This window comes from Tachysurus vachellii, chromosome 6 (assembly GCF_030014155.1).
Source record: "Tachysurus vachellii isolate PV-2020 chromosome 6, HZAU_Pvac_v1, whole genome shotgun sequence".
Classification (NCBI taxonomy): Eukaryota; Metazoa; Chordata; class Actinopteri; order Siluriformes; family Bagridae; genus Tachysurus; species Tachysurus vachellii.
The window spans coordinates 21,690,801-21,717,767 of NC_083465.1; the positions used below are offsets into that span (position 1 = coordinate 21,690,801).

Here is a 26,967-nt window from a genome sequence, read left to right on the forward strand (position 1 = left end):
CAAGCAGACAAAAACCATGACACCATTCTATACGTTTCGGAAAGAAATGTTTCCAATATTTAAATAAGGCCAAATATAAACCAGTGAGTATGGTGTATCTTTAGTTCACCTCTTTTAGAGTATTTCCCCTGCAAATGACCCATAAAGGGCCTTTTGTGGATCGCTGATCCATGAACACCATCTCCACTAACGGTAACTAACTTATGTAACTCTTTCAGAATTACAAACAAACTCACTGTTGTTACCCCAAGACGTGACAGTAGTCTCAAATGCTGACACACTTTCCTAAAACCAGATTTTCCTAAAACCAGATTTGTTACTTACAGAGGACATTTAATCCCTCTGTGCTGGGTCACAAAACATGCTGAGATTGGTACATATTAAGTTATAATTCCTCCCAGAAGTGTTTTTTAAAATTGTCAATTTGCCTTCCAGAGACATGGGCTGTGTATTACAAGTGTTTACCGAATCAAACAGCAGTGCTCAGTCTCTTAAGTGAGTTTAAATAAACTTTATTTCTGGTCTTTTCAAAGTACAGGGAAATGTACTAAAATTCTGCTTTGTGGTGATATTTTACATATGTGGTATATTGAAACTAGTTTAACAAAGTGATAGAATAAATGTGCCTTGATTACGTAATTTACACACATATGAAGCACTCTTTGCTAACAAAGGTCCTAGTAAATATATATGACTGCTATGAATCCCTTCTCTTTCTTGATGAGCTGCCCTAAACTAAATAAATTTAAATGTGACTGACAAGAACAAGCAGCAAAAGAAAAGGAACAACTAGGGTCACTGAACTGCACCAAGCGTTTTTTTCTCAGTTATTAATGGTTTAAATTGATGCTAAAATTGCTCGATTTGGTCCATCAGGTGACAATCCCTGTGCTAGAACATTCCTTCAGGGTGAGTACACTATACAAAGTCCTAAAGAATCAACTTAAACAGACTAAAATAGATGACTTGTGGCCATTTTCTGCATGTTCGGAACTGACAGAAAGCTAAAGTGTAGTGTCACCCATTGAACAGCATCCCTTTAAAAGGTCTGAACCTGTACATTACCCAGAACATTCATTTCCATGGAATAGAAGCCCTTGAGAAACCAAGCGTAATGACTCAACTCACTCAGTAAAAACCAGCAAGTACTTAAAGGTGAATAATAAACTGACCTTCTCTTTCGTTCGTAGCTCATCAAACATCTCCTGGATCTCCACCCTCCAGTCCTCCTGCATGGAGTGGAAAGAGTCCTGTGGCATGGTGGCCATCACAGCCTCCTCTATGGCAGTTAACTGCTCCAGGATGGTGGCAAACATCGGTCGGATGTGGGGATCCTGCTCCCAGCATTCTGAGCTCACAAACATTACACATTAAGTGAATGTGTACAAAATCAGTCCCTATTATTAAATGTACTATTAAATTAATTCATTAGTAAACATAGTACATTGCAAAATGGTTTTAAGTTATTGTGGCAGTAGGGGGCGTGGTTGAGCATCGGCTGTGAATGGAGAGGAGGAGCGTGGAACAGGCAGGTAAGAGTGAGGATTCTCACCTGTGTCTTATAACCGCTAGCCTACTTGTGCATTGAATTTTTGTGCTTTCAAGGACTGGCTTAGAACGGCAGGCAGGCAGGCACAGACACACACACACAGACAGACAGACAGACACACACACACACAGACAGACAGACACACACACACACAGACAGACAGACACACACACACACAGACAGACAGACAGAGACACACACACACAGAGACACACACACACACACACAGAGAGACACACACACACACACACACACACACACACACACACACAGAGACACACACACACACAGAGACACACACACACACAGAGACACACACACACACAGAGACACACACACACACAGAGACACACACACACACAGAGACACACACACACACAGAGACACACACACACACAGAGACACACACACACACAGAGACACACACACACACAGAGACACACACACACACAGAGACACACACACACACAGAGACACACACACACACAGAGACACACACACACACACAGAGACACACACACACACAGAGACACACACACACACAGAGACACACACACACACAGAGACACACACACACACAGAGACACACACACACACAGAGACACACACACACACAGAGACACACACACACACAGAGACACACACACACAGAGACACACACACACAGAGACACACACACACAGAGACACACACACACAGAGACACACACACACAGAGACACACACACACACAGAGACACACACACACACAGAGACACACACACACAGAGACACACACACACAGAGACACACACACACAGAGACACACACACACAGAGACACACACACACAGAGACACACACACACAGACACAAATATTGAGCTTTATGTAAACTACTTTTGAACCTGTATGATGCGAAAGCTGTGTGAGCCTTGACATATTTAGGTGCCATTTCTTTTGGTTGAGTTTATGGAAAAGACATTAAAAAGAAAACAGAAGAAAAAGTTAATAAAATTGAGCCCCTTAATCCCTTGTGGCCAAATTAAAAGAGGAGTAAATTCCAGTGCTGTCCATGGAAACTATCCAACATTCACTAGCTTGAATAGCTAGGGAACATAATACTGTATGTCTTGATAAGATAGTGACTAATAAACTAAATGACACATACCTTCCATGAGCTTAGCAAAAGGCTCAGGGCAGGTGGATGGAATGGGGAGGGTTAACTTGTTGACAGCTACTCCATAGGCTACTGCCAAACCATCAATACCACGGTATGGAACCTCTCCTGTCAGCAGCTCCCAGAGAAGCACCCCATAACTAGGAGGAGAAAAACACAAATCTGTGTGAGGTTCCTTCTCCTAATGCATACAGCCTTAAGGGCCAAAGATATAAGCACATACATAAATAAATAATCAGGTCTTACATTTTACTGTGGTATTGAATGTAGAGAAACATAATGGATGTAATAAAGAAACTGCACTTTATAATCCCTGGTGGCAATATTATGCTTGAGAGACTGCAAAGTCATTAGCAGTCATCCCATCAATATGACTAAATTTCGATAATACAAACACCTTAATATATTAATGTAAATAAATAAGTGAAAAACAATTAATTAAAAAAAAAAAACAAGACAAATGATAGTAGCTAAGGATAGACAATGCATTGCATTCTGAGGGAATAGTTCGTAAAACAGTGCATACAGACATGAGCTGTTTTTCCCCCCTCAGTATACCATCTATTTATTCCAGCTTACCTCCATACATCACTGCCTTTGGAGAACAGAGAGGATTTGATGACCTCAGGAGCCATCCATGAGTATGTGCCCGCAGCACTCATTTTGGTAGTCTTGTGCCACTCTCTAGCCAAGCCAAAGTCAGTGATCTTCAGTGTCTTCCTACCAATGTCATTGTTCTCAATTTTTTCAAGTATTAAAACTGTACGGGAAAAAAAAAGAAGGCAGACACACAAATGATGTAAAAATCAAATCAAGTTTCATAACAGGTTTCTGTAAAAGTTCAAATTCATTGGCTTTGATATCTGGTAGCTTTTATGCTTAAATTTATTCAGAACAAAACTTCGAGACATCAAAAGTAAACTCTATAAATGTCTTTATATTAATAGTAGATTTTAAAGTAGATAAAAAAAGAAAAGGAAAAACAATAAAAGGAATTCACCCTGTACGTGTTTTCAGGAAAAGAATGACCTACAGCAACAGACAAACCAGTAATTATGCAAAGGAGTTGCAAAAACAGGGCCGTGAGACAATACAAAGTATTGTGGGCCATGAAGTAAAGATGAGTTGGCAAGCTGCAGTGTTTGTGTAGTAGTTCAGTACAGATCATTATGTGAATCTGTGCCATTTTGAAGAATTGAGGTCATGATGGAAAGAAACTTCTTTCAGTTTTAATGTTTGGCATGATAGCCCTGCCTGCCACTGTGCTTCATCTCAGACACCAACAACAACATAAAGAAACAACAAGGAAGAAGGTAACCAAGCTGTAGACATCCGTCCCTAACTGTATTCCAAAACACAGAGCTCTTTCTGCACATCCCAACCTTGAATCACTCAACATAGATATTTTCAAAGTAAGCAAACATGACAATAATATCTACAGTGTTATTCAGGCACACCATGATTTATAATTTAAACCTCAACGCCACTCAGAGGGCAAACAGAGACCCGGGGAACATCCCAGTCTCTACTGCTGCGATAACAAATCTCTGCAAAGAAAGCACAATGTCCTGAACTCCTGGAGTGTAAGGTCAATATTGTTATTAACAGAGTAACCAGGTAAAGACAAACTCCAAATACTGAAGAATCTGAACATAGTCTGGAATTAAAGCTCAATCTACTGTTTGTGACACTTTCAGAAATCCTTACTATTCTCAGTCATGACAAAACTACACGACTGATTAAAAAAAAAAAAACCTTTAAAAATATTTACGGCCTACTTTGCTGGTTAGTGAGGTGCATACCTCATGTAGGAGAATTATTTGTTGATGGTGGGAATGATAACAGTCAAATCTCAAAAATGCTAAAGCCATCAGAGGCCAGAAGCCTAGGGAGCAAAACTGCCTGCAGTCTGGTTGGTAGAGATGGCATTCTCCCTCTCCCAGCAGGAGATCATCATCATCTGAGCTCATCTTTGAGCTCCAGTATATGGAAGAGTGAAAATAACACTTCTGTTAGAGTGTTATATCACCCTGGGAATGAAAGAAAGAAAAAAACCTACAAAAATAAACGCAATATAATCGTTCCCTGAACTTCATTTTGCTGCATTAAGGAGTTATTTAATTTTAACTGCCGTCATGTTTTCTTATAGCGTTTATAAAGCACTTCAGTCTGTTAAATATTCTCAATATATTCAACCTGTACCAAGGAGACTTTAGAACAAATTTGCCAAGGTCTTCCAGAAGTGCCACTACAGTAGCTTGCTGCATTTTTAACACTATCATTTAGGCAGTTTCCATAGTTTGTGTTTCCACAAGACACAATCTGCTAGAACCTAAACACAGCACTCATTTTAGACATCGTGTGCAACTCACTAGAAAAGTCAAAGTGTCATCTTACCAATGACCTTGTTCTTAATACTTAAAAAAATAAATAAAAAAATAATACAACCCATCAAGATTCATAAAGGTTTCCATGAAATCAATCCTTGGTTTTAGCATCTCTTAGTCCCCGTGATAACATTTTAGCCAGGACAAACTTCTAAAACTAAAATCTAAAAATCAAATCAACGAAAATCTAAGACATTTTATCATTTTTATTTTTAAAGTTTTATCATTCATATGACAGATTTAAAACAAAAAAAAAGGCCACTGGGTGTTTTCGTAAAACCGGTGGCCTACAGCAACAGTCCACACTGTAATTATGCAAAGAAATTTTCTTATTCAGGTAGCTTTCATAGCTTCAGTCTCTCTTTTATTCCCCTCTTATGCTTGTAATCCTTTTCGATTAACTGTCTTTCTTGTTTAAACAATGTGCCAGTCATCATATGAGATTAGCTGCATTATGTTTCTATATTTGTTCAGCTTACTTTTAAAGTTATTTTTTTCTCTCTCTTTATCTCAAGTTGTGCATATTTGCTTCCTGAAACACATTTCCATGTTGTCAGCTCAGCAAGATGTGAGGAAAATCTCAGCATTCTGCCGTATTGAAAAGTAAACATTGCTTAAGTGCTAAAGCTTTGTGACGAGGCCTTGACCCTTTTAAAACCTTTCGTCTGAATTAAGTTGTTGCTGGATCTCCTGGGAAAGCTATTACAATGTTTCCCCTGAGATTAATATCAACATCAACAATAGCATTAATCCTAAAGCCAAGATTATATATATTTACAGTATATATATACACACACACACAATATATTTACTATATTTATATAGTATTTACTTTTATCAGGTTTAGTTACAATTCAGCAAAGACCCACAGCACTAAACATGATCTTGTTAAAGAGCTTGCAGAGTATTGCGTAAAAAGACAAATGTATTTGTCTAAACTAGTTCACATTTTATATGGTGATGATTCAGTGAGATTCTCACAAACCAGATCATAGCATCCGCATGCAGTCTGCTGCTTTAAATTTGGTCAATAAGAGCGGGCAACGACTGCCTGCTGTCACAGAGAGCGGACGTTTGACTGGCAAACTCCGACCTTTTCCTGTACCCCATCAGCAAATGTATAATGATCTTGTTTACTTACTGCTTCAAACAAAACTGCAGATGAACTTTTGACTAAAAGACATCTAGAGACTGTAGCTCAAAAAACCTCGTGGACGTTTTCTTGCTGGAAGCCAGAGTACTGAACTGCATTAACAGCAGATTGCAACCGTCAACATGTCCAGCAGAGTGAACAAAAACTATGGGTTGAGTGTTATTGCAAAATACAAAGAGTTCAAATTCAATAAGAAACTCCAAACAGTGCCCCATTATGTACTTAAATTGGAGACTAGCACCTAGATTGTGTGTTTTTTGGTAAACATACTGAAGCCTTCAGGAAGATATAATGTATAATGACACCATCTGAAACAGGTTTGAGCGGTTTGGGTTGAAGAATTCCAGCTGTTTCTCTGCAGCATCGAGAATTCTTACGAGTTATGAAATAGATATCACCTTTCCAAAACAAAGATCTGACACATGAACAGGTGCTAGCTTTCATTGGAGTTAAAGTTAAGGCTTCTGCAGTGAATTCATACTTCATACAGCTGCAACCTGAGAGCAGCAAAAACACCACCAACAGACTAAACTAATAATTATACTTATTTCCACAACCCTATTTTGAAATCAGAGAAGGTGTATGAACCAGTAGTTAAGGCACTGGCTGCAGAACAGAGTTATTATTTGACCCAAAACAGTAATTATGCAACCAGTTTAAAGACCCACAGTACACTTCTAGAGCTGGAAACTGAATTGGTCTCACTGTGATACTGCTACGGTAACAAAAACTAGTAAAAAATAATTTAAAAATACAGAATTTAATCTAATAAATTATATCACTAAAATGTTTAGTCCTTTTTTAAAGACTGTTAGTATAAATTTATAATGCATCCATCCATTTTTCTAGCATTTATCCTACAGAGGGGATCCCCATTCTGAAGGAACCTGGAGTCTATCCCTGCGGACTCAGGGCACAAGGTTGGTCACACACACACACCTACACACACACACGAAATGCCAATGAGTCTACCACAACCGTGTCCGATCTTATCCGGAAAGGGCCGGTGTGGGTGCAGGTTTTCATTCCAACCAAGCAGAAGCCACAGAACAACTGATTAATCAGGTATGGCTTCTGCTTGGTTGGAATGCAAACCTGCACCCACACCGGCCCTTTCCGGATAAGATTGGACACCGCTGGTCTACGACAAACATCTACGGAATGGGGGAGGAAACCAACGTACCCAGAGGAAACCCCCAAAGAACGTGGAGAACAGATTGGAGGCAGGAAGACAGAATTTATATTTCCGGGTTTTTCATGCGTGTCCCCTTTCCCCATCCACCCCCTCTCATACGACAGCTACAAACAGAGAAGCTGGAAGGCTAACGTAGCTAACATCGTATAGCAGTATAAACCACTTGGAGGAAAGTGCTGACTACTTTTTTTTTGTGTACATGAGTTCACAGATATATTTTCCACAAATGGCAAGTGTCAGTGTCCGTCCTGTTCAGACCAGATTTGCCTTGAAACCAGGCACCAAGGTCTTGCTGTTACAATCTAGAATATTTCAGTAAGTTATATATAATTTTTTTACTACACTTATAGGCTTTCCTCAAGGAGCATACTTCTCTTTGTTGTCCGTTCTGAGTGACATGTCTTCTCGAAAGCTTCGCGTTCTTGAGATTCTTCAGACTTTTATTTTATGTGGTTGAAACTCAATATTAATGTGTGTGCTGGAGCTCTGGCCCCAGGCCAGGTTTCACTACAACTTCTGTCTGCAGTTCTGCATTACACATGCTCCTTGACAGAGAAAGCAGCTGCCATTGAGGAGATTAAATATAATGGAAAATAAGCCTTTCAGCCCGAGGAGTCGGCCATTCTTGGGACGGTGGTCACCTAGCAACGGGTGCTTGACCACTCCATTGTACAAACTTGTGTTAAGCTTTTGCCCCCTCATTAGAGACATTCCTTCGAGTGAGGTATTAAAAGATTAGGGCACACAAACACTATTTCACTGACTTTTTCCCTAGGTCTTAAGGATAATTGCAGATCTCTACATGTGGCCACAGAACAACTTACTGTCTTGATATGAAATTATTGAGACTAGTACGTCCAGTGCTGTGAGAAAGCTATGTGCCTGAAGAACAATGTATGTTTCACCTTTTCCCTAGTGAACAATGGCCCAGCTGAATGACCCGTGGGCTGCCTTATTCAACGTGCTCCTCCTTACGAGGCGAGCTGAAAGCGTGGCCTGACAGAAAAGCTCTGGCGCACAGTGGGTGGTGGCGTGAGTGCAGACCTGTGCAAACACACACTACTTTTCAATTAAGGTCAGCAAGCTTCTAGTGTTGTTCGTCACAAACCCGTGGAAGGACAAACAAACTGAACTGGGTTAACAGTTATGGTGCGACAAGGGAACACGGGGGTAGACACTGCTGCATTGCACAGCTGGTTGTGCTTATTTTGTGAAGATTTTTGAAGAACAGATTAAATACAAAATTCAAAAAGTACATCAGACTAAAATGAGTCTTAGTCTGCATGTGTTTCAATCAAACTTTTGTGCGCGTTCATCATTCAAGGCTTCTTGGACTTCATTAGAAACTCCTGCCAATGTTTTCACTACAGAGCAAACAAGTTAATATCTAGAGCACACTTTAAAATGCTCTACTTCTGCTAGCTCAGAAGCTTCCTCCAGCCCACTACAATACAGAGAAGTCAATTTACTTTCATCTGTCCTTTTCTGGGTTAAAGGATTAGCAGCTTTGTTTAAGTCATAGCATTAGACCAGTGGGAACCCAGAGGACCAGACAATACTGATTCCTTCTGCGAAAGCAGCTCAGGCAAAAACACCAAGATGTTACACAATATTTACACAGCATCATCCGACATTAGAAGCAATGTGGCAGAAATTAGACACTGTTGGTGCACAGGTGGAACTGAATTAATCATGTGGGCCATCACACAAACCATCAAGTGAAGCAAGGGTTTAAGCAGGAAGACCATGTTTCGTGTGAAATCTGCCAAATATTTACTAGCACGCTGCTGAACCATGCTTTCTGTTCTTGGAAAACTTGTTATCGAACAATTTCTTGAAAACACCTTAAATTTTCCCCAAACACTCATATATAACTCAAAGGCTAATAATTGTTCAGATTACAGGAAGCAGAAGTAACTCTTAAGGCATCAAAGTATAAAACCTTTTAAAAGGTTTAAAGAGCGTAACAGACATTTATTTACAGCCACGTGTCACCTAGTATGTTGTATTATTGTGCAAAAGGTCAAAATAAGGTATTTACAAAACTTTTTCAAACATTTCAGAAATAAAAACAAATTAGGTATGCAAGTATTTCCTCATTGCAAGGTTTAAATATAACACACATATTTGCTAAATCACGGAGCTGAGGGAAGCATTGGCAAAGGCACAGACATGGTAACTTTATAACACTAAAAATCTAGCCAAACGAACCCTTCGCTAAAAGCTCCACATTGAAAAGGCAGGCGATCACAACCTAATTAATAAAACTGTTCCTGGTAGAACTGTAATGTGAGAAATACGCTACAACGTGAACGTTCATCGATTTTTGTCTATTTGTTGCAGGCCTGGTAGTTTGGAGGCATGCATACATCATCTGTGAGGAGACCAGCTGTTCAAACCCTTACCTCATTTCACATCCTCATAACTAACCAACAAGCAACTCCCAAGCAGAAGTTTGCGCGCGCGCACACACACACACACACACACACACACACACACACACAGAGGAGATAGCACTTTTCTAAAGCGGTAACACTTTGAGATTAAACTGTTGAAAAGGTGAAAGAAAGCAAACTCAAAGCCATGTCCTTGTTTTATTGTCCACCCACAATCCTTTCCTTACACAGACATGAAATGACTTCACATTTCATGTGGAGAAGACTTTCCAAAGTACCCTATTTGTCTGCGTTATTTGCTGCGAAATACATTTGAAGTTAATAGTGCCTGAAGGGAAAGACTCCAAAAGTATTTGGTGCTTTCTTAAGCATAATTAATGTGAATGTCATTTCAAAAGTTGATGTAAATTGGTACAGGTTCATACATTCTTGGAGTGCCATAATGCAAAACCTGTACAGACTCACTATAGTGTGCAAACATGACTCAAAACAAATAGAACACAGTTTCTCTCTAATAAGCTAATAAAGTGGTCAAAGAAGCATTTCTAAAGTGGTCGGCTGTAAAAACGGTCATGAACATGTGATGTGGAAACGTTGCCATCGCTAGCTAGCTACTTAACAGATAGTTCAGTGTGTCCTGTTTATAACCTGAGCTCGCATTTCAATAGTTTTGTGTCACAACTTCTTACATCTTGTTTATCACGTACACCGCTGACATCTCAACTAACTAGCTTTGTACGCATATTTCATGGACGACGGTTCCTATGTTTGTGTACTCGATAACCCATAAGTGCAATTCTCTCATCAGTTTTCCTCCTAAAACTAGTGAGAAAGTCTGAAAGAAATCTGACATCAAACGTGCAAGACGAGTTAATTTTTTTTTTCTCATCGAATTCCAATTAATTTTTCACAAGACGAGCACTTTCGGTGGTGAACACACTGTAACCTACTCGAGTCTAGTCACCGGAGCACCAGAGGTTTCTAATGTCCTTAGGTTTCTACTCTGTGTACAGAGACCGTGTAGTTACTGAAGTGAATCTGACTGTACTTGGGAACAGTTCCAAAGTGGTTATTTACCCAGAAAGCATGTCCTTCTCAAAAACTTTTTTAAACCATTTAGATGTTGAAGCACGGGTTTAGTAGTTCATAAGATCAAATGTTGAATGAAAGGTTCAGGTCAAACATTTTGATAAGCGTCAATTTCTAAGAAACGTGGCCATGTGAGGATAGTATTTCAAAATGAGACCGAGCACTAATGATTAACGCACTAATTGCGAAAGTCAACAATAAGTGACAAACCAATGCAGGAGAACAAACTGCAGCAGCCCTATGAGAGAAGATAAAGTTACTTTGTTCTTAATAGTGTTATTCAGGGCTGAGTGATAAGAGTTAATCTTGATATTGTGATAATTACTTTTCTGAGACATGGTACACATCATATTTGTTCCTTTATACAGATTTGTTTTAATGCCTTAGAGTTTTGCGAAATCTAAATATAGTGTATTGTGAAACTTGATGTATGGTGATTTTTCACACCCTCTCGCTACCACAACTGCTATAATTCTCTTACTGTTGCTGGACTTTAGATCACGGTGGATGATGGGCACGGCGGCTTCCTCGTGCAGGTACTGCATGCCCTTAGCTATCTGCACGGCCCAGTTGACCAGGATGTGTGGCGGGATGCGTCTGCCGGTGAGCGCGCGGTTCAGCGTGCCTCCTTGCGCGTACTCCATCACCAGACACAGGTTGGGCTCCTCCAGACACACGCCCTCGAGCCGGATAATGCTGGGGTGGCGCAGCATGGAGAACAGCTTGGCCTCCTGCTTGACGCTTTCCGCGGTGGCGGTTATGTCCTCGTCCGGGTCCTGGCGCGCCGCCTTCACGGCGACCTCCTGCTCGTGCCATGTGCCACGATACACTTTACCAAAGCCGCCGACGCCGATGATCTCCTCGAGCACGAGCTCGCTGAACGGAATGTTTAAAGGATCTCGTGATGCGGATGAAGCTGAAGATGCTGGTGAGGACACAGCCGCCGGTCTGTACACAGCCGGTTGGTAGGTGACGTAGTTAGACGGGAAAATCCCCACGCGGTGGTTGAGCTTGCCGGTCCACCAGCCTTCATCGCCTGACACGGCCGCATCTTTGGACAGCACCTCGACCACGTCACCGCGCCGCAGGCTGAGCTCGTCCTCGCCGCTCGCCTCGTAGTCGTACGCCGCAGTCCACAGCGAGCGCGTGCGCGCCGGTGCCGAGTGCGCGCGAGAGTTCCCGGCAGCTGCGGAGGATGAAGAAGAGGAGGAAGTGGAGCTCTCCGGCCAGCCATGCTCCGCTAGTCGCCCCTCACCGTTCGGGAAAACGGCCCGGGGAACATCCATGACTCGGCGTCTGCGGCGGCACCATAAGATGCGCTGATGTCCGAGCGGAGAATGAATGTAAACTGGGGTCGCGTTACCGCTCGAGACATGCAATAACCACCGGGAAAACGGGCGCGCGGACGCGGACCAGTCTTCGTCTTATCCGTTAACGGGTCTGACTCTGACCTGTCTGTGTCTGCGCATTGCCCCTAAACCACGTTAAACCAGCCTGAGACTGTAGAGCGTCTCAAACCTAGAAACAGTGACACACGAGTCCTGTTACAAACATCAGTCACATCTGTACTATAAACTAAAGCTTTTTCACTTCACTTAACTGTCGCTAAAGTTAAACACACACAAGACCCGCTTTGTAAAGGCCACTATGGACTTATTAGCTCGCGTGCTAACGTTAGCTAACGTTACAGGTGCAAACTTCGCGCTACCTGCTCACTAAAACACGGAATAAACGTACAAACCGAACACACGCACACGTGTTTCAGCTGACAAAACGTCTTTTAAAAGGTCAGTGTTTACTTTACAGACTTTCTCCACACCGTATCGTGTCGTTTTCTCAGACTATGAGCTAGCAGAAGAAGCTAAAAGTTTACAAACACAACCGCTTCATTCACCTGACTCCAGTTAGCAAAAACATGTCCGAGAAAACCGCACAAAAAACAACTCTTCCGTCTTACGAAATAAAAATCCATGGACACGAGTGAAAACCCGAGACTCCGAACTGTGTGTGAACGCGAACGGTTTAGTTAGAGCGAGTCGAAGAAGTCCAGTAAGTCGGTAGAGAAAGTGTGCGGAACAGCGCCATGGCGTCAGCCTGCCTCCGCCACTCACCCTAACGACACACACAAGGAGGCGGAGCCATAGTCAATCACTCGGAGCACCAACCAATCACATATCAGCGCTCCGTCCCACGCGCCTCTCACTGCTATTTTCTTTTTTTTTTTTTTTTATTACAGCAGCATTCCGTTGCTTCGTGGAAGCTATTCAGTGCAAACCGATTGGCTAAGCAACCCCACGTGACCTTTACACCTCAGCGTGGGAACTTGGAATAGAATTAGTATAAATAAAGAAAGTAAGAAAGAAAGAAATAAAGCTAACCTGTTTTTAAAATATTACAGGCATCTCATTGGAATTGTAAGCAGAAAACCTTCTCTAGCAACGTTTTACTAAACCTTCATAGTAAAAACCTTGATAAAACACCTGCATAATAAAATCTACTTTTGTCCAACCAATTAATCCTTTTAAAGATAATATGAAAATATAGAAAAATTGAAATTCTGGAATTAAATGCTTATAAAATATTAGTTTCCATTCAATGCCTGTTCACAGATACCTGGCCACTCTTCTAAAACTTTATCATTCTTAATAAAGTCTAATAAAGTCATGATTTTGGTCAGTTTGGTGTCTTATGGTGTTTTATGAGAAACTCTGGGTTCTTTTTTTTATTTCTAAAATGTTAAAAACAAGCACTAATAGCTTTCTTATAACACTTTCCCACTGTATGCTTACTTCAAGTATAGGCAGACATCAGACTCCTCAATAACTGTCTCAATAACACACACACACACACACACACACAAACACAATCAACTGTATGGACTGCACTGACCCACACCAAATACACACTCTTCCAATACACATCCATGACTACAGCACCACCATATCACACTGTTTACATGCTGTTTTTACACACTGTTTTTGCTCTTTGCACATGCTGTCTTGCACATTTCAGTCGATTGCTGTTTTGCACAAAACTTTACATTACCTCATGTAACTGCTGCTATAATACTGTGTTCACTCCAGTATTTCAGCACACACAATATTGATTGAACATACAGTATTTACACTGTTTTTTGTATTGTCTTTTGTGTATTGTCTTTTATTTTTTGTTTTTTTGTTTGTCTTTCTGTCTTTCTGTCTTCTGTACTGCACTCTCTTTCTGCCTTTCTTTTGTCCTGCACTGTATTTCTGTCTTGCTTTCTTTTGTCCTGCACTGTCTTTCTGTCTTTTGTCCTGCACTGTCTTTCTGTCTTATGTCCTGCACTGTCTTTCTGTCTTTTTGTCTTGTCCTGCACTGTTTGCACCAGGTTGCACATATGCACTTTATGTATCTAGGACTAACTTACTAAGTCCTTAGCTCTGTCTTTGTTTTATGTAGCACCCTGATCCTGGAGAAACGTTGTCTCATTTCACTGTGTACTGCAACAGCTATATATGGTTGAAATGACAATAACAGCTTCCTGACTTGACTTCTTGACATACTGAATTAAACATTATTCCATTTCTTTAGCCCTCACACTGTATGCTGATACTTGCTCATGCTCATCTTCCAACAGTTCACGCAGTCTCTTTCAGTAATAACTTTGCAGTTGATCTGGATTCGGTTCTGTTGTGACTCTTCATCACAGGGCAAAATGAACACACTCATGTACAACTAGGGGCAATTTATATTTTATTACCAATCCAACTACTGGCATGCTTTTGGGAACAAGCATATTTACACTGAAGCGTATTACATACAAATAAAATAATCCAGTACATTTGCTTATTTCTCCCTTAATGTTGATCAAGGAAACAACTGAGATGTAGGTTCATGCTCAAGAACTCAATTCGTTAACCACTGAGTCAGCACAACCAGCTGCAACTACTAACCTTTAATATGTGTTAATTCAGTGGTAAAAGTGTTTATGTTCAGAAATGTTCAAATCCCAGAACTATCAAACCTTGATCCAAACCCATAGCTTAGCTCAGAGGAGCCAGATTAGCACTGGATTATGTCTTATTTTATAATATATACTATTAAATATAGTATAATAATATAAAGTAATTCCATTTTACATTACATTCACTGGCATCCCCGTGTTACAGCAATTTTTCTTGACAAGTAATGTATTTTCAAGCTCTCCATACGCCTATAGAGCGCATTACCGTATAGTGTGTAATATCAGCCCAGTTGTGATTTAGAGGAGGAGAGCTGGACCGCAGAGTAGAGGTGGGGGTGCAGGATTCATTCAGGAGGGCAGAAAGGGACATCACATACCAAACACTCATCATCATCCTCATCATCATCTCTCTCTCTCTCTCTCTCTCTACACACACACGCGCGCGCACACACGCACACACACACACACACACACACACACACACACACACCAGGAAGATGGTGCCCAGCTTGCACCGTACAGCATCATTCCTACAATAATGGAACACCAAGACGACGACGAGATGACTAGACGAAAAGCCGACAAATTACGAGATCCTCTATCATAGACACCCGCAACATGTAGGGGACTAATTCATTCACTTCGGGAAGAAATCGTGGAGATGGCGGTGAGGGTGATTTTATTTTATGGAATGATCTGGTTTTAGTCTTTGCCTTGGCGACGATGGGCTCCCAGGTGCTTCAGACGTTCCGACAGGGGGTGTGGGCTTCCCTGACCGGCGGATGGTACCACGATCCCGAGCAGAGTAAATTCAACAACTCCTGCCACCTTTATCTGTGGCTCTTCTTGCTCATGTTGCCTCTGTCTTTGCATCTGGTGAGTAAATGGAAATGAGTCAGCAGTCAACGCCATATGGGCATGAAATAAAGGCTGGGAATTATACATTACCACTCATATACGCAGTCAGTTCTAGGGGTCCAATCACCAAGGCGTATATAAAAATATATATAATTTATACATATACACTGCGTAAACAATTCTAAGCAATTCGAAACAACTCTACTGTAATGCAGTCCCATTATTTTATTTACCATCCTTTGTCCTTGTAATGTTTATATCTTCTTCACTACACTCATTCGAAATAACCTGTACATTTAATCTGTATCTTTCACCTGAAAATGTATCTTTAAACATGATTTATTTTACATGATTTGGATTGTTATGATCTATTACAGGTCATAAATGTGTATTATTGATGCTGCTACTTCAGCAAGGAATGGCATCCTGTGTTTTACTGACAGTAAAGGATCCTATAATATTAAGGTGTTTTAGGCATTTATAGCATTATTTGGAGCAACAGTAAGTGGTTTATAGCAGTTTGATTTTTTAAACCGCAGCAGATTGTTTTCTTATACTTTCATTCTTTCATTGCTTTCTGTATCTGTCACGTTTTTTTATACGCCAAAGCCAAGTTTATACGGCTGCATGAACTAGGAATCTATAAAGGAACCGGGCAGAACCATTGGCACCTCTGATAGGGGACACAATTCCCCAGAGGTTCTAGTTTGTCTATGAATAGAAAGTTCACTCTGCTGACCTAATTATTATGCCAATATTCATATATTCATGACTCTTATTACATAACCTGTACCAGCAGAGAAAATCTATACTATGCTCCCAGAAGTCCTTCCCCATGTTGGCCGTGAGTAGTCAGCTCCACTATTCACTGCACTCAGCTGCCTCTGGCTGCCAGCATTCTGGCTTTGGCGCATTTTCTCTGCATGCTGTCTAAGTGACGGTCAAACATGGCGTAACACTGAGGATCACACCTATCTGAAAAATACATTTTCACTTACACACATTATAGTTCTTGCTTTTCGGTAAGTTTCAAAGTCAGACTAAATAATTCTGCTTTCCCTGCTTCAACATGCTATTTATAAAGGGTTTGATGGAGTCAGGTGCAACAGAGCAGAGGAATCACAGATATGTATTTAGGGCTGGTAAACACGACTGTTGCACTGAATGCCAAACTGATAATAGTGTCATGCTGTCTATTTTTAGCCACAGTTAGTTTTTGATGTGCACAACTGCCTTCCAATCCGCCAGTGGTGTATATATACACTTAGAGAAAGGTGTTCTTCAGAGGTTCCTCAGTGGTTCACTAGCCAGCTAAATGATGTTAGTTTTTGGGCATGTATGACTATACACACACACAAACTTTAAGAGTACCCCCAATAGGACAACCAGGGTTTCCAAATTTTCTACAATTTTCAGTAGAAACAAGACTAAGCTTGATTTATTAAATAGGTGGAATCAGGTGTGGCTGCAGTTTGGTTGGAACCTATACCTGCAGTCACACCGGTTCTCTGTTGATAACACTTAGAAGGCTTAGCCTATAAAGGGTGTGTTGTATCCATTAAAAACCACAATGATGTGTGCTGCTGATATCCAAAAGGCTTGCTTGTGAATGCATTATATACTGTGGTGCAAAAAAAAAAAAAAAAAAAAAAAAGTGTTTGCCCCCTTCCTGATTTATTGTTTTGCATGTTTCTCACACATTTCAGGTCAAACAAATTTAAATGTTAGTCAAAGATAACAAGTAAACATGCAGTTTTTAAATGAAGGTTTTTATTATTAGGGGGAAAACAAAATCCAAACCTACCTGGCCCTGTGTGAAAAAGTGCTTACCCCCTAAACCTAATAACTGGTTGGGCCACCCTTAGAAGCAAAAACTGCAATCAAGCATTTGTCATAACTTGCAAGGAGTTTGTTACTGCGCTGTGGAATTTTGGTCTAGTCATCATTGCAGAACTGTTGTAATTCAGCCACACTGGAGGGCTTTTGAGCATGAAACGCCTTTTTAAGGTCATGCCACAGCATCTCAATAGGATTCAGGTCAGGACTATGACTAGGCTGCTCCAAAGTCTTCATTTTGGTTTTCTTCAGCCATTCAGAGGTGGACTTGCTGGTGTGTTTTGGATCATTGTCCTGCTGCAAAACCCAAGTTCACTTCAGCTTGAGGTCACGAACAGAAGGCCACACATTGTTCTTCAGGATTTTTTGGTAAACATCAGAATTCATGGTTCCATTTATCACAGCAAGTCTTCCAGGTCCTGAAGCAGCAAATCAGCCCCAGACCATCACACTACCACCACCATATTTTACTGTTGGTATGATCTTTTTCTGAAATGCGGTGTTACTTTTACGGCAGATGTAATGGGACACACACCTTCCAAAAAGTTCAACTTTTGTCTTGTCAGCCCACAGAGTATTTTCCCAAAAGTCTTGTGGATTGTGAAGATGTTTTCTGGCAAAACTGGGATGAGCCTTTATGTTCTTTTTGCTCAGCAGCAGTTTTCATCTTGGAACTCTGCCATGCAGGCCATTTTTGCTCAGTCTCTTTCTTATGGTGGAGTCATGAACACTGACCTTAACTGAGGCAAGTGAGGCCTGCAGTTCTTTGATTGTTGTTTGCAGGGTCTTTTGTGACATCTCGGATGAGTCGTCGCTTTTGGGGTAATTTTGGTCGGCCGGCCCCTCCTGGGAAGGTTCACCACTGTTCCATGTTTTTGCCATTTGAGGATAATGGCTCTCACTGTGGTTTGCTGGAGTCCCAAAGCTTTAAAATAGCTTTACAACCCTTTCCAGACTGATAGAGCTCAATTACTTTCTTTCTCATTTATTTCTGAATTTCTTTGGCTCTCAGCATGATGTGTAGCTTTTGAGAATCTTTTGGTCTGTTTCACGTTGTATTTTCTTTGTATGTTCTTTTGGTCTGTTTCACGTTCACGTTATTTAAGTGATTTCTTGATTGTGAACAGGTGTGGCAGTAATCAGGCCTGGTAGTGGATAGAGAAATTAAACTCAGGGCAAACACTTTGTCACACAGGACCATGTGGGTTTGGATTTTGTTTTCCTTAAGAATAAAAACCTTCATTTAAAAACTGCATGTTGTGTTTACTTGTGTTATCTCTGACTAATATTTACATTTCTTTGATGATCTGAAACGTGTGACAAATTCTGTGAGCTGCACAGGTTACAGGTTTTGATTTGTTGATTGTACGGTTTTAAATCTTCATTCTATTTTCAATTCTATTCTATTTTCATTCTATTCAGCGCTCCTGACTGAAATCAGTTCTTTGCCAAGCATCTAACTTTATCTATCTTTTACCTAAAGTATTGTAGCATTGTGCTTTTACATAACCATTAGCTTCTGTTAATGTTTCTGTTTTTATTAAAGAATCGTTTGCTCTTAAACAGTTTTCATTGTTCTCCTAATGATTTCTGGTTGCTCTTCATGAGCAGCAGAGCATATTGTTTACTAGAAAAATAGTCTTCTTTTTTTCTCCAATACTCATCACTCTTTTTTGCACTTTGATTTGCCATGCTATTTTCTAAAGCACCTTTAGAAGGTTAAATTCTTAGAAACCATACAACTAATGTGTTTATGTGTTTTCCAACTTTTTCACAGGCTCTTCCACCTACCAGTCTGTCCCTCAGTATTTACTGCACCTCAGTGACCATTTTCTTCATCCTCATTAAGATGGTGAACTATCGTCTTCACGTGATGTTCGATGAAGGTGAAATTGTACCTCGAAACAGTGTGTCTGACATCAGCAAAGGTGCAGAAAAAAAGAGTAATGCCTCAGACACCTGTCGTCCATCCAGCCTGAGGTACGAGAAAACAGCTCTAAATTGATAACTTTTTTTTTTAAATTATGGATTAATCCAACACAGTAAGGGTATTATAGCTGGAACAGGCTGAATACTACTCTTCTTATTTAAAATCAATGTGAATGCTGGTGACAGAAGCACTATTTGGGTAAATGTCAGTCATTACATCAGTGGAATAAATTTTTTTCCCCCCACAGGAAGAGCAGCACAGTACCTGATGGTGTTGCGATGGCAGTATTGACCAGAAATAGGCCAAGTCCAGTTATCCAAGTCACAGTAAAGCAGACTGAAACAGACACTGGACTGATTGGGGTGAGTGGTTTCATACAGAAGTATGATGCTTTTGGGAAAATATACTTTTATGCTCAACAATATGTTTACTGTATCCTTTAAAAAACTACAGGAGTGCTCAAAAAAGGACTCAAAGAACACAGAGGGTAAGTAATAATCATACTCACTCAATGAACTGTATTAAACCATCATGTGTAAACACTTTATAGTTCTCAGTTTTTTAGTTCTCAATGCCTACTTGTAAGTGTTGTAATGTAACGAAGTAAAAATACTTTGTTACCGTACTTAAGTAAAAATTTCACGTATCTGTACTTTACTTCGCTATTTAAATTTATGTCAACTTTCACTTTTACTCCACTACATTTCCTAGATAAAATGTATACTTTTACTCCGTTATATTTCCAATAAGCATCTTTGTTACTCGTTACTACAAAATAAAATCAGAAGAAATGTGTGTGACTGCAATAAGGGAGGTTTGGTGAATCACTGCTCCTAGATTGCATTACGCACGTCCGCACGAATCACTGCACGTTCGCACGTTCGCACGCTCTATGGAGAAGCACAGACACGCCCAGCGTGCACGCGCAGTCAGAGCTGGAGGCGTTTATCTATAACGGTGGCAACCAAAAGCAGTGAAATGTCACTATTCTTATTACCAGAGTTGATAGCACAAACAAAATATTAATGCAATATCAATACTAAATAAAAATAACATTTATTGATTTGGTCTTTGTCTTGTGAATATTTGTTTATTAGTGACTGCCTTCATTGGACACACTGTTTGTAGAGAATGCACACATACATGAACTGCTTTGATTCAAGACTGGCATCATTACATCATGCATAAAATTTTGGTGTCCACTTTTGCCATTTAATAATACCATAAGTTTTGGCTTACTATTTAGTCATATAATATATAATATAAAACTCTTCTTGTTTTAAATTCTCACTGATGGCTAAAACCCCTAAAGATGAACCCTAGAACCGCCCCTGCTCTTATGCCTACCGAAAATCACTGAAATTTTACTTTTTACTTTTACTTCAAATACTTAAGTACATTAAATATCAGAAAATTACTTTTGATACTTAAGTACAGTATATATCAGATACTTTAAGACTTTTACTTGAGTAATATTCTAAAAGGTGACTTTCACTTCTATCAAAGTCTTTTTCTAGTACGATACTTGTACTTTTACTCAAGTATTGCTTTCTAGTACTTTATACAACACTGCTACTTGTAGAAGGTCCCAATTTTATTGTCTCAGGCACTGATGGACCTGGTTAGAGGTGACATCCATAACTAAGATGCATTTAATATACACAGTATATAAAATCAACCAAAGCCTAGAGCAAGTAATGTCAATATGCAGTGTTAATTTTATATCAGAAGGAGTGGCGTTCATTTGAACAAAATGGATTAAAATTTCTTGAACATGTGTCTTGCTAGACAGTTCTGGGTAAATGCATATGACCTAGAAGAGAATCTGTTTTATATAGTCACTGTGATGCTATTTGATGAGAGGATAGTTCAATTCAATTCATTGAAAGTTTATTCGTACAGCACTTTTAACAGTAAATGTTGTTATTTACAGTGCATCTTTACAGAAATCCAGGTACAATAGATTTATAGTTAGATCTGTAATGAGCAAATTCAGATGTGTCAGTGGCAACAAAAAACTCCCTGAGACAACATGAGGAAGGAACCAGGTTTAAAAGGACCTAAGCCTCTTCTGGGTGTCATTGGATATTTTATACCATAAACTGCTTGATGTGCTTATGTGGCAAAAATAAAAGAAATAAATATAATAAAGCAATGCTAGCAGATAATGATTATGACTTTAGTACTGTGTGAATTATTTGACTGTGTGGCTTTTTCAGGCCAAGATGACACATCCTCTGAGAAGAAGTGTAAGGAAAGAACAGAGGCTGAGGAAAAACTGACCCCTGAAGATGCATTTAGTCCTAATACTGACCAATCAGCCCCACTCTTACAGTCAGAGCAGAGACTGCCAACCCAAGGGGACACAGCTGATGAAGGCCTGCCACCTTCAAGAAGCAGTGAAGAGGAGAGGATCCAAGAAGAAGCCGAGAAAGAGACACCTCCACTTACGGACCCCAACAATATTGGCAGCCAGTCCTTAGAGGATAATGAGGTTGAGGAGGAAGAGAAGCCTGAGGAGACCTACTGCTCAGATGAAATCTCTGTGGTACTGGTTGACAATTCTGGTTTAGCGACCTGCTTGGATGAGAATGATACAGTAAAGATCATCATCACAATGAGCTGTGATCCTCAAACAGCAGCAGAGCTGGAGGAGTCGGTCAGGCTCAGCCTCATGGAGTCAGCTCAATCCCGCCTGGCTCAGCAAGACCAGATGGGGGATTCTCCTGTCAAAATCCCAGTTATAACCTTCGACTCACCTCGAGAGGAGGATGAAAGCTGCATCAAAGAAAATAAAGAAGGGAGTACCATTTCTAATGAATTATCTCATCAGGAACAGTCTGTGGTTCAGGAAAGTCAAGACTTAAATGAGCCAGTTTGGTCCCATTCTGCCAATCAGCAAGCATTGTCCATTGAACACGAGGCTGAGAATCTCAGTCCAATCACTAATAACAGCTCCTCGGGCATTGATGTGCGTTCCCATCAAGATGACAGTGAGCACGCTGAGCTGAAGTCAGACACTGATGGATTCTTGCAAATCCCTTCTGGCATGGGGAGGTTTGGTGGAGGAGGAAGGATGCATGCAAGAGGACTTAGCATTGACAGTGGAAGGGACGCTGTCCTGATTGGCCATCGAGCCAAATCCAAGCTGCAGACTATGACCTCATCTAAGTCGGACTTGGAGGATAAGGATGGCCAGTTGCCCAATGAGACTAACTTTGTGGAGTTTGTTTCAATGCTGGAGTCCATTAGCAGTACCAGAAGTGGGGGCAGGAAGCAGAGAGAGGATGAGCAGAAGGAGGAGCAGAAAACTAAAACAGATGGTCAGTCATTAATCTTTTTTTTTTTTTTTTTTTTTTTTTTTCGGTGGGGGATGTGATTGGCATGTTATGAGGCATCTATTATCTGCAAAACAGCAAGGATAATTTTGGATTTTCAATTTGTATCTGTAAGATGCTATGTACAATAATAGAGACATTTCAATTTTTTTCAAATTTGCTTTGGCCTTCTGTCCATACTGTTTATATATGTCAAAAATGTTATTGGTATTTGTCATACAACGATTAGCCCTTAATTGTCATCTGGTCCTAACTCCAACAAATCTAAAATGAAGGATAAGTTCATTTGATTGCTTTTACTGGGTCTGTTTTGGTTGTTCAATTTACCAAAGCTATGCATTATATAAACACAGCATCAATTTTTATTCACCGTTCCATGACTGAATCGGCGTTCCTTCACTTATCTTTATAAAATAAACACTTTCTCATACACAGGGATGCAGTAGATAAGGAGCCCATTCTGGGATCAGTGGGGGTTAGGCAGGAATATACACCATAGTTGGAAATCCAGCACTGCACCCTGGAGAAACTGGAGAATTCAGAGGAAACTCATATGGAAATGAAGAGAACATGAACAGAACAGTTTACATGCTACTTTCAAATTCATAATATGGACATCTTTAATTTGTTATAGTGCAGACAGAGAACATGCTGGAAATACAAAAACTCAAATAAAAATCAACGTAAAATCACCTTTCAAAACATATACATTGTACTGTAGAAAAGCTGTAACCTCTGCTAACGATAAAAATCTGGAACGGCTCTGAAAGTTAAAAAAATAGGCACAAAATCTAAAATGATTTCTATGTAGAGGTCCTAACTGAGTATTACAATAATCAATGCATCTACCACAGAAATATTCCATAGTAAATACTCACTCACTCATTTTCTACCGCTTATCCGAACTACCTCGGGTCACGGGGAGCCTGTGCCTATCTCAGGTGTCATCGGACATCAAGGCAGGATACACCCTGGACGGAGTGCTAACCCATCGCAGGGCACACACACACTCTCATTCACTCACGCAATCACACACTACGGACAATTTTCCAGAGATGCCAATCAACCTACCATGCATGTCTTTGGACCGGGGGAGGAAACCGGAGTACCCGGAGGAAACCCCCGAGGCACGGGGAGAACATGCAAAATCCACACACACAAGGCGGAGGCGGGAATCGAACCCCCAACCCTGGAGGTATGAGGCGAACGTGCTAAGCACTAAGCCACCGTGCCCCCTATAGTAAATAATGATTTTGGATTTAATAAGATTTTCAAAATATTAGTATAAATCTAGAAGAATACTTAGAAAGCTGTTTTATTTCTGAATAGAAATCTATTAACTGTTGGAGATTATGAAAATCAATTGAATTTTCGAGGAAAGATTATAAAAAGCTGGGTATGTGCTTCAGTAACTGCTTCAAAATCCTCCAGGACTTTTAAAAAAATGCAATGAACTGTTATTAACTTTATCCCTTAGATCAGACCCCTTAACTGTGATACTGGCAGAAAACACAGACATCACATAGACTTCGCTGATTTAACAGTGCCAAAGTGTTCTATGGTGTTCTGTCTAAAATGTGTCCTAGATCTGGTTTTGATTTACATGTTTGAACGTTTTAAAAAAAACATATTGGCGTTTAAGCTAATAACCAAATATGAATCAATGGAAACATATTCTAGTGCTGTTTTCATCATGTCAGAGTTAATGGACTGCAGTGAATGAATGCATCAGGATTGCTGTGAGGCTGAGTGATGTTGAAGCCACTGAGATGAGCTCCAATAATAATGCCTGTGCTGAGCAGTAACATAGTAGACTTTGATTGGATTTGATATTTACAGTTAGTCCTTTGGCAGATGGTCTTGTCCAGAGTGAATTAACATAAAATTTGCAGCGTACAAACAAAACTGATAGAATGCCATAGTTGATCTTGCTATAGTTCGATCCACAGAATTCAAACAAAATTTACAGTGGTACATTTTTTACCTTTATCAAAGAAGAATATCCTTGGATATAACACTTAAAGGAAGTGCTGCTTCTTCAGAATCATGATTCAGCTCTATGCAGGATGAAGTGTATTAAGTGCAATTTTCTACCAGACATCTACCATGTCATGCAATTTTGAAGAAAAATCATAGCAGCTAGAACGGACTCATAGCAGCACATCTGTATCTATAACATTTAAAATTATAGACATGCTATAATTTTAAAATACACGTTTGTACTGATGGTTGATATTAGAGAGTGCCTCTGGAAAGAGTCTGTGATGGATGCAATAGAATCTTCTCCTAGATGTCAGAGGGATAAAGTGTCCTTGAGAGGCATCCCTAATGCTGGAGACCTTTCGGATTCATTTACATTACATTTATGGCATTTAAATTGTAACGGCCTTTATACAGAGCAACTTACATTTTCATTTCATTTTATACAGCTGAGTAATTGGGTTTTAAGGGCTTTGCTCGGGGTGGTTTGGTGGTCCTGGGATTTGGACTCGCAACCATCCAATCAGTAATCAAACACCTCAGCCACTAAGCTACCACATCCCCCATGGTGGCTAGAGAGATCACAACTTTGCACAAACTGAACTTCACTTCAGAAATATAGTATGTTTTGCAATTGTAACATCAATTTAACAATTATCCATATCAGTGCCTTTTTTGATAGGCTAGTGCAAAACTCCAAAATACAGGTGTTTCTTTCAACAGTAAATATTCCTACAATTAATGTCAGCTTTTGATAAACCATAGGCTTAATGTTTTTACAAGATTCCTTTATTTTAAATAAAGATGTTTGGGGACACATTGCTTTTTTTTCTTTGATGCTGTGATATGAGAGCTGTTTGTTCTTATCAGACCTGGTTCTGTTTCTTATCAGAGGACACTAAAATGGTGGGAAAGATCATAGAAAGCACAGATGAGGCTGGACAGAAAGGCCCTATAAACCCTCCGAACAGTCTACAGACTACAGACACACTGCATGGCCTTCCAGAGAAACAGATTCCCATCGTCTCTCCAGACAGGTACAGTTTACAGAGCTGCAATGCACAAAGATTTGTCTTTATTTTAGTGCCATTTAATAGTAACGATACTACATGTGGACTCTTTTAGTAGGTCTTAGTGTATTACTATATTTCTAAAGTTATGTTCAGTTTTATTGCTGTGAGTTGAATGGTCTTGTACTATCTGATTGGACAGAAGCAAGTTTTCCACAACAGGGGATTTTGCTCTTTCTGGTTTTTGTGTAAAATGAACAGTAAATTTCAAAAGAGAGGAAAAAATTGTGTTAGGTGTGTTTATAGCTGCTATAATGTAAATGTAATGTAAAATAAATCAAGGCTCTAAATTGATTCGCAGATGTTCCACAACAGTAAATGTAACTATAGATGTTTATAATAATAAAAAAATGTTTATGAGTAAATATAAAATTGTAAATGTTGATCGTTTACTGTACAAAACACTTCTGGACATGCTATTTTTTCGAAAATACTAGACTAAATAGATTCCATTTTACATTGGACTGCATCGCTCCACCCTGGTGTTGTTGATTATTTCCTAAAACAGCACACCGATTCATGCTTGATTGATTATTATTGGATGTCTGTTCAGATATTGAACATTTCTATTCTATAGTTTAGAAGTGAGTCTTAAACATGTCCATGTCTGCTGTTTTTATGGCAGTTGCATTTATGGTATATCTGTATCTACCTAGTCTTTTGAGTTAGTTCAAGGTATTTTGCACCACTTATATATCAGTCCCAATATTTCTGTAGGAAAATCATGTACAGTACAGTACATAAATAAGCAGTTAGCTAGGTAGTAATATCAGCAATATGAAACCAGCCACACATCCACTACACAATAACAAAACCATACTGTTGGACAGCCAATACACAATGCATAAAAAACGTTTTGTCTTCAATCTTTCAGTCCCCAGACAGATAAAGAGAGGGATCCGGACTATGACTCGCTGCCTTCTCAGACATCTCAATCAGAGAGCTCAATGCTACAGGTTATCTGTAGACCAGAAGCAACATCCAAAGAGGAGGCCTACACCTTCCACACAGTGCACAGTAAGTGACAGATAATGAAAAAAATAGGACATTTTTATCATGGCAAAAGTATAAATTATTTGTTTTTATG

General features: G+C 39.9%; 2 protein-coding genes across 4 annotated transcripts in view; one reads left to right on the plus strand and one right to left on the minus strand.

Moving 5' to 3' along the window:
* Window positions 1–13,077, minus strand: part of map3k21 (mitogen-activated protein kinase kinase kinase 21) — a 21,776-nt gene extending 8,699 nt beyond the window's left edge. For all 3 annotated transcript variants that reach the window (XM_060872892.1, XM_060872891.1, XM_060872890.1), the window contains exons 1-4: window positions 11,407–13,077; window positions 3,285–3,465; window positions 2,697–2,845; window positions 1,173–1,348 (exon numbers count right to left, since the gene is read on the minus strand). In XM_060872892.1, coding sequence (XP_060728875.1) covers window positions 1,173–1,348; window positions 2,697–2,845; window positions 3,285–3,465; window positions 11,407–12,211 — 1,311 coding nt within the window. In that variant the 5' untranslated portion in view covers window positions 12,212–13,077. The remainder of the gene's footprint in view (window positions 1–1,172; window positions 1,349–2,696; window positions 2,846–3,284; window positions 3,466–11,406) is intronic.
* A 2,263-nt stretch (window positions 13,078–15,340) lies between these two features.
* pcnx2 (pecanex 2) overlaps window positions 15,341–26,967 on the plus strand; it is a 32,261-nt gene continuing 20,634 nt past the window's right edge. Inside the window, exons 1-7 of the mRNA XM_060872894.1 lie at window positions 15,341–15,744; window positions 19,340–19,542; window positions 19,740–19,854; window positions 19,946–19,979; window positions 21,712–22,815; window positions 25,703–25,847; window positions 26,755–26,897. Coding sequence (XP_060728877.1) covers window positions 15,592–15,744; window positions 19,340–19,542; window positions 19,740–19,854; window positions 19,946–19,979; window positions 21,712–22,815; window positions 25,703–25,847; window positions 26,755–26,897 — 1,897 coding nt within the window. The 5' untranslated portion in view covers window positions 15,341–15,591. The remainder of the gene's footprint in view (window positions 15,745–19,339; window positions 19,543–19,739; window positions 19,855–19,945; window positions 19,980–21,711; window positions 22,816–25,702; window positions 25,848–26,754; window positions 26,898–26,967) is intronic.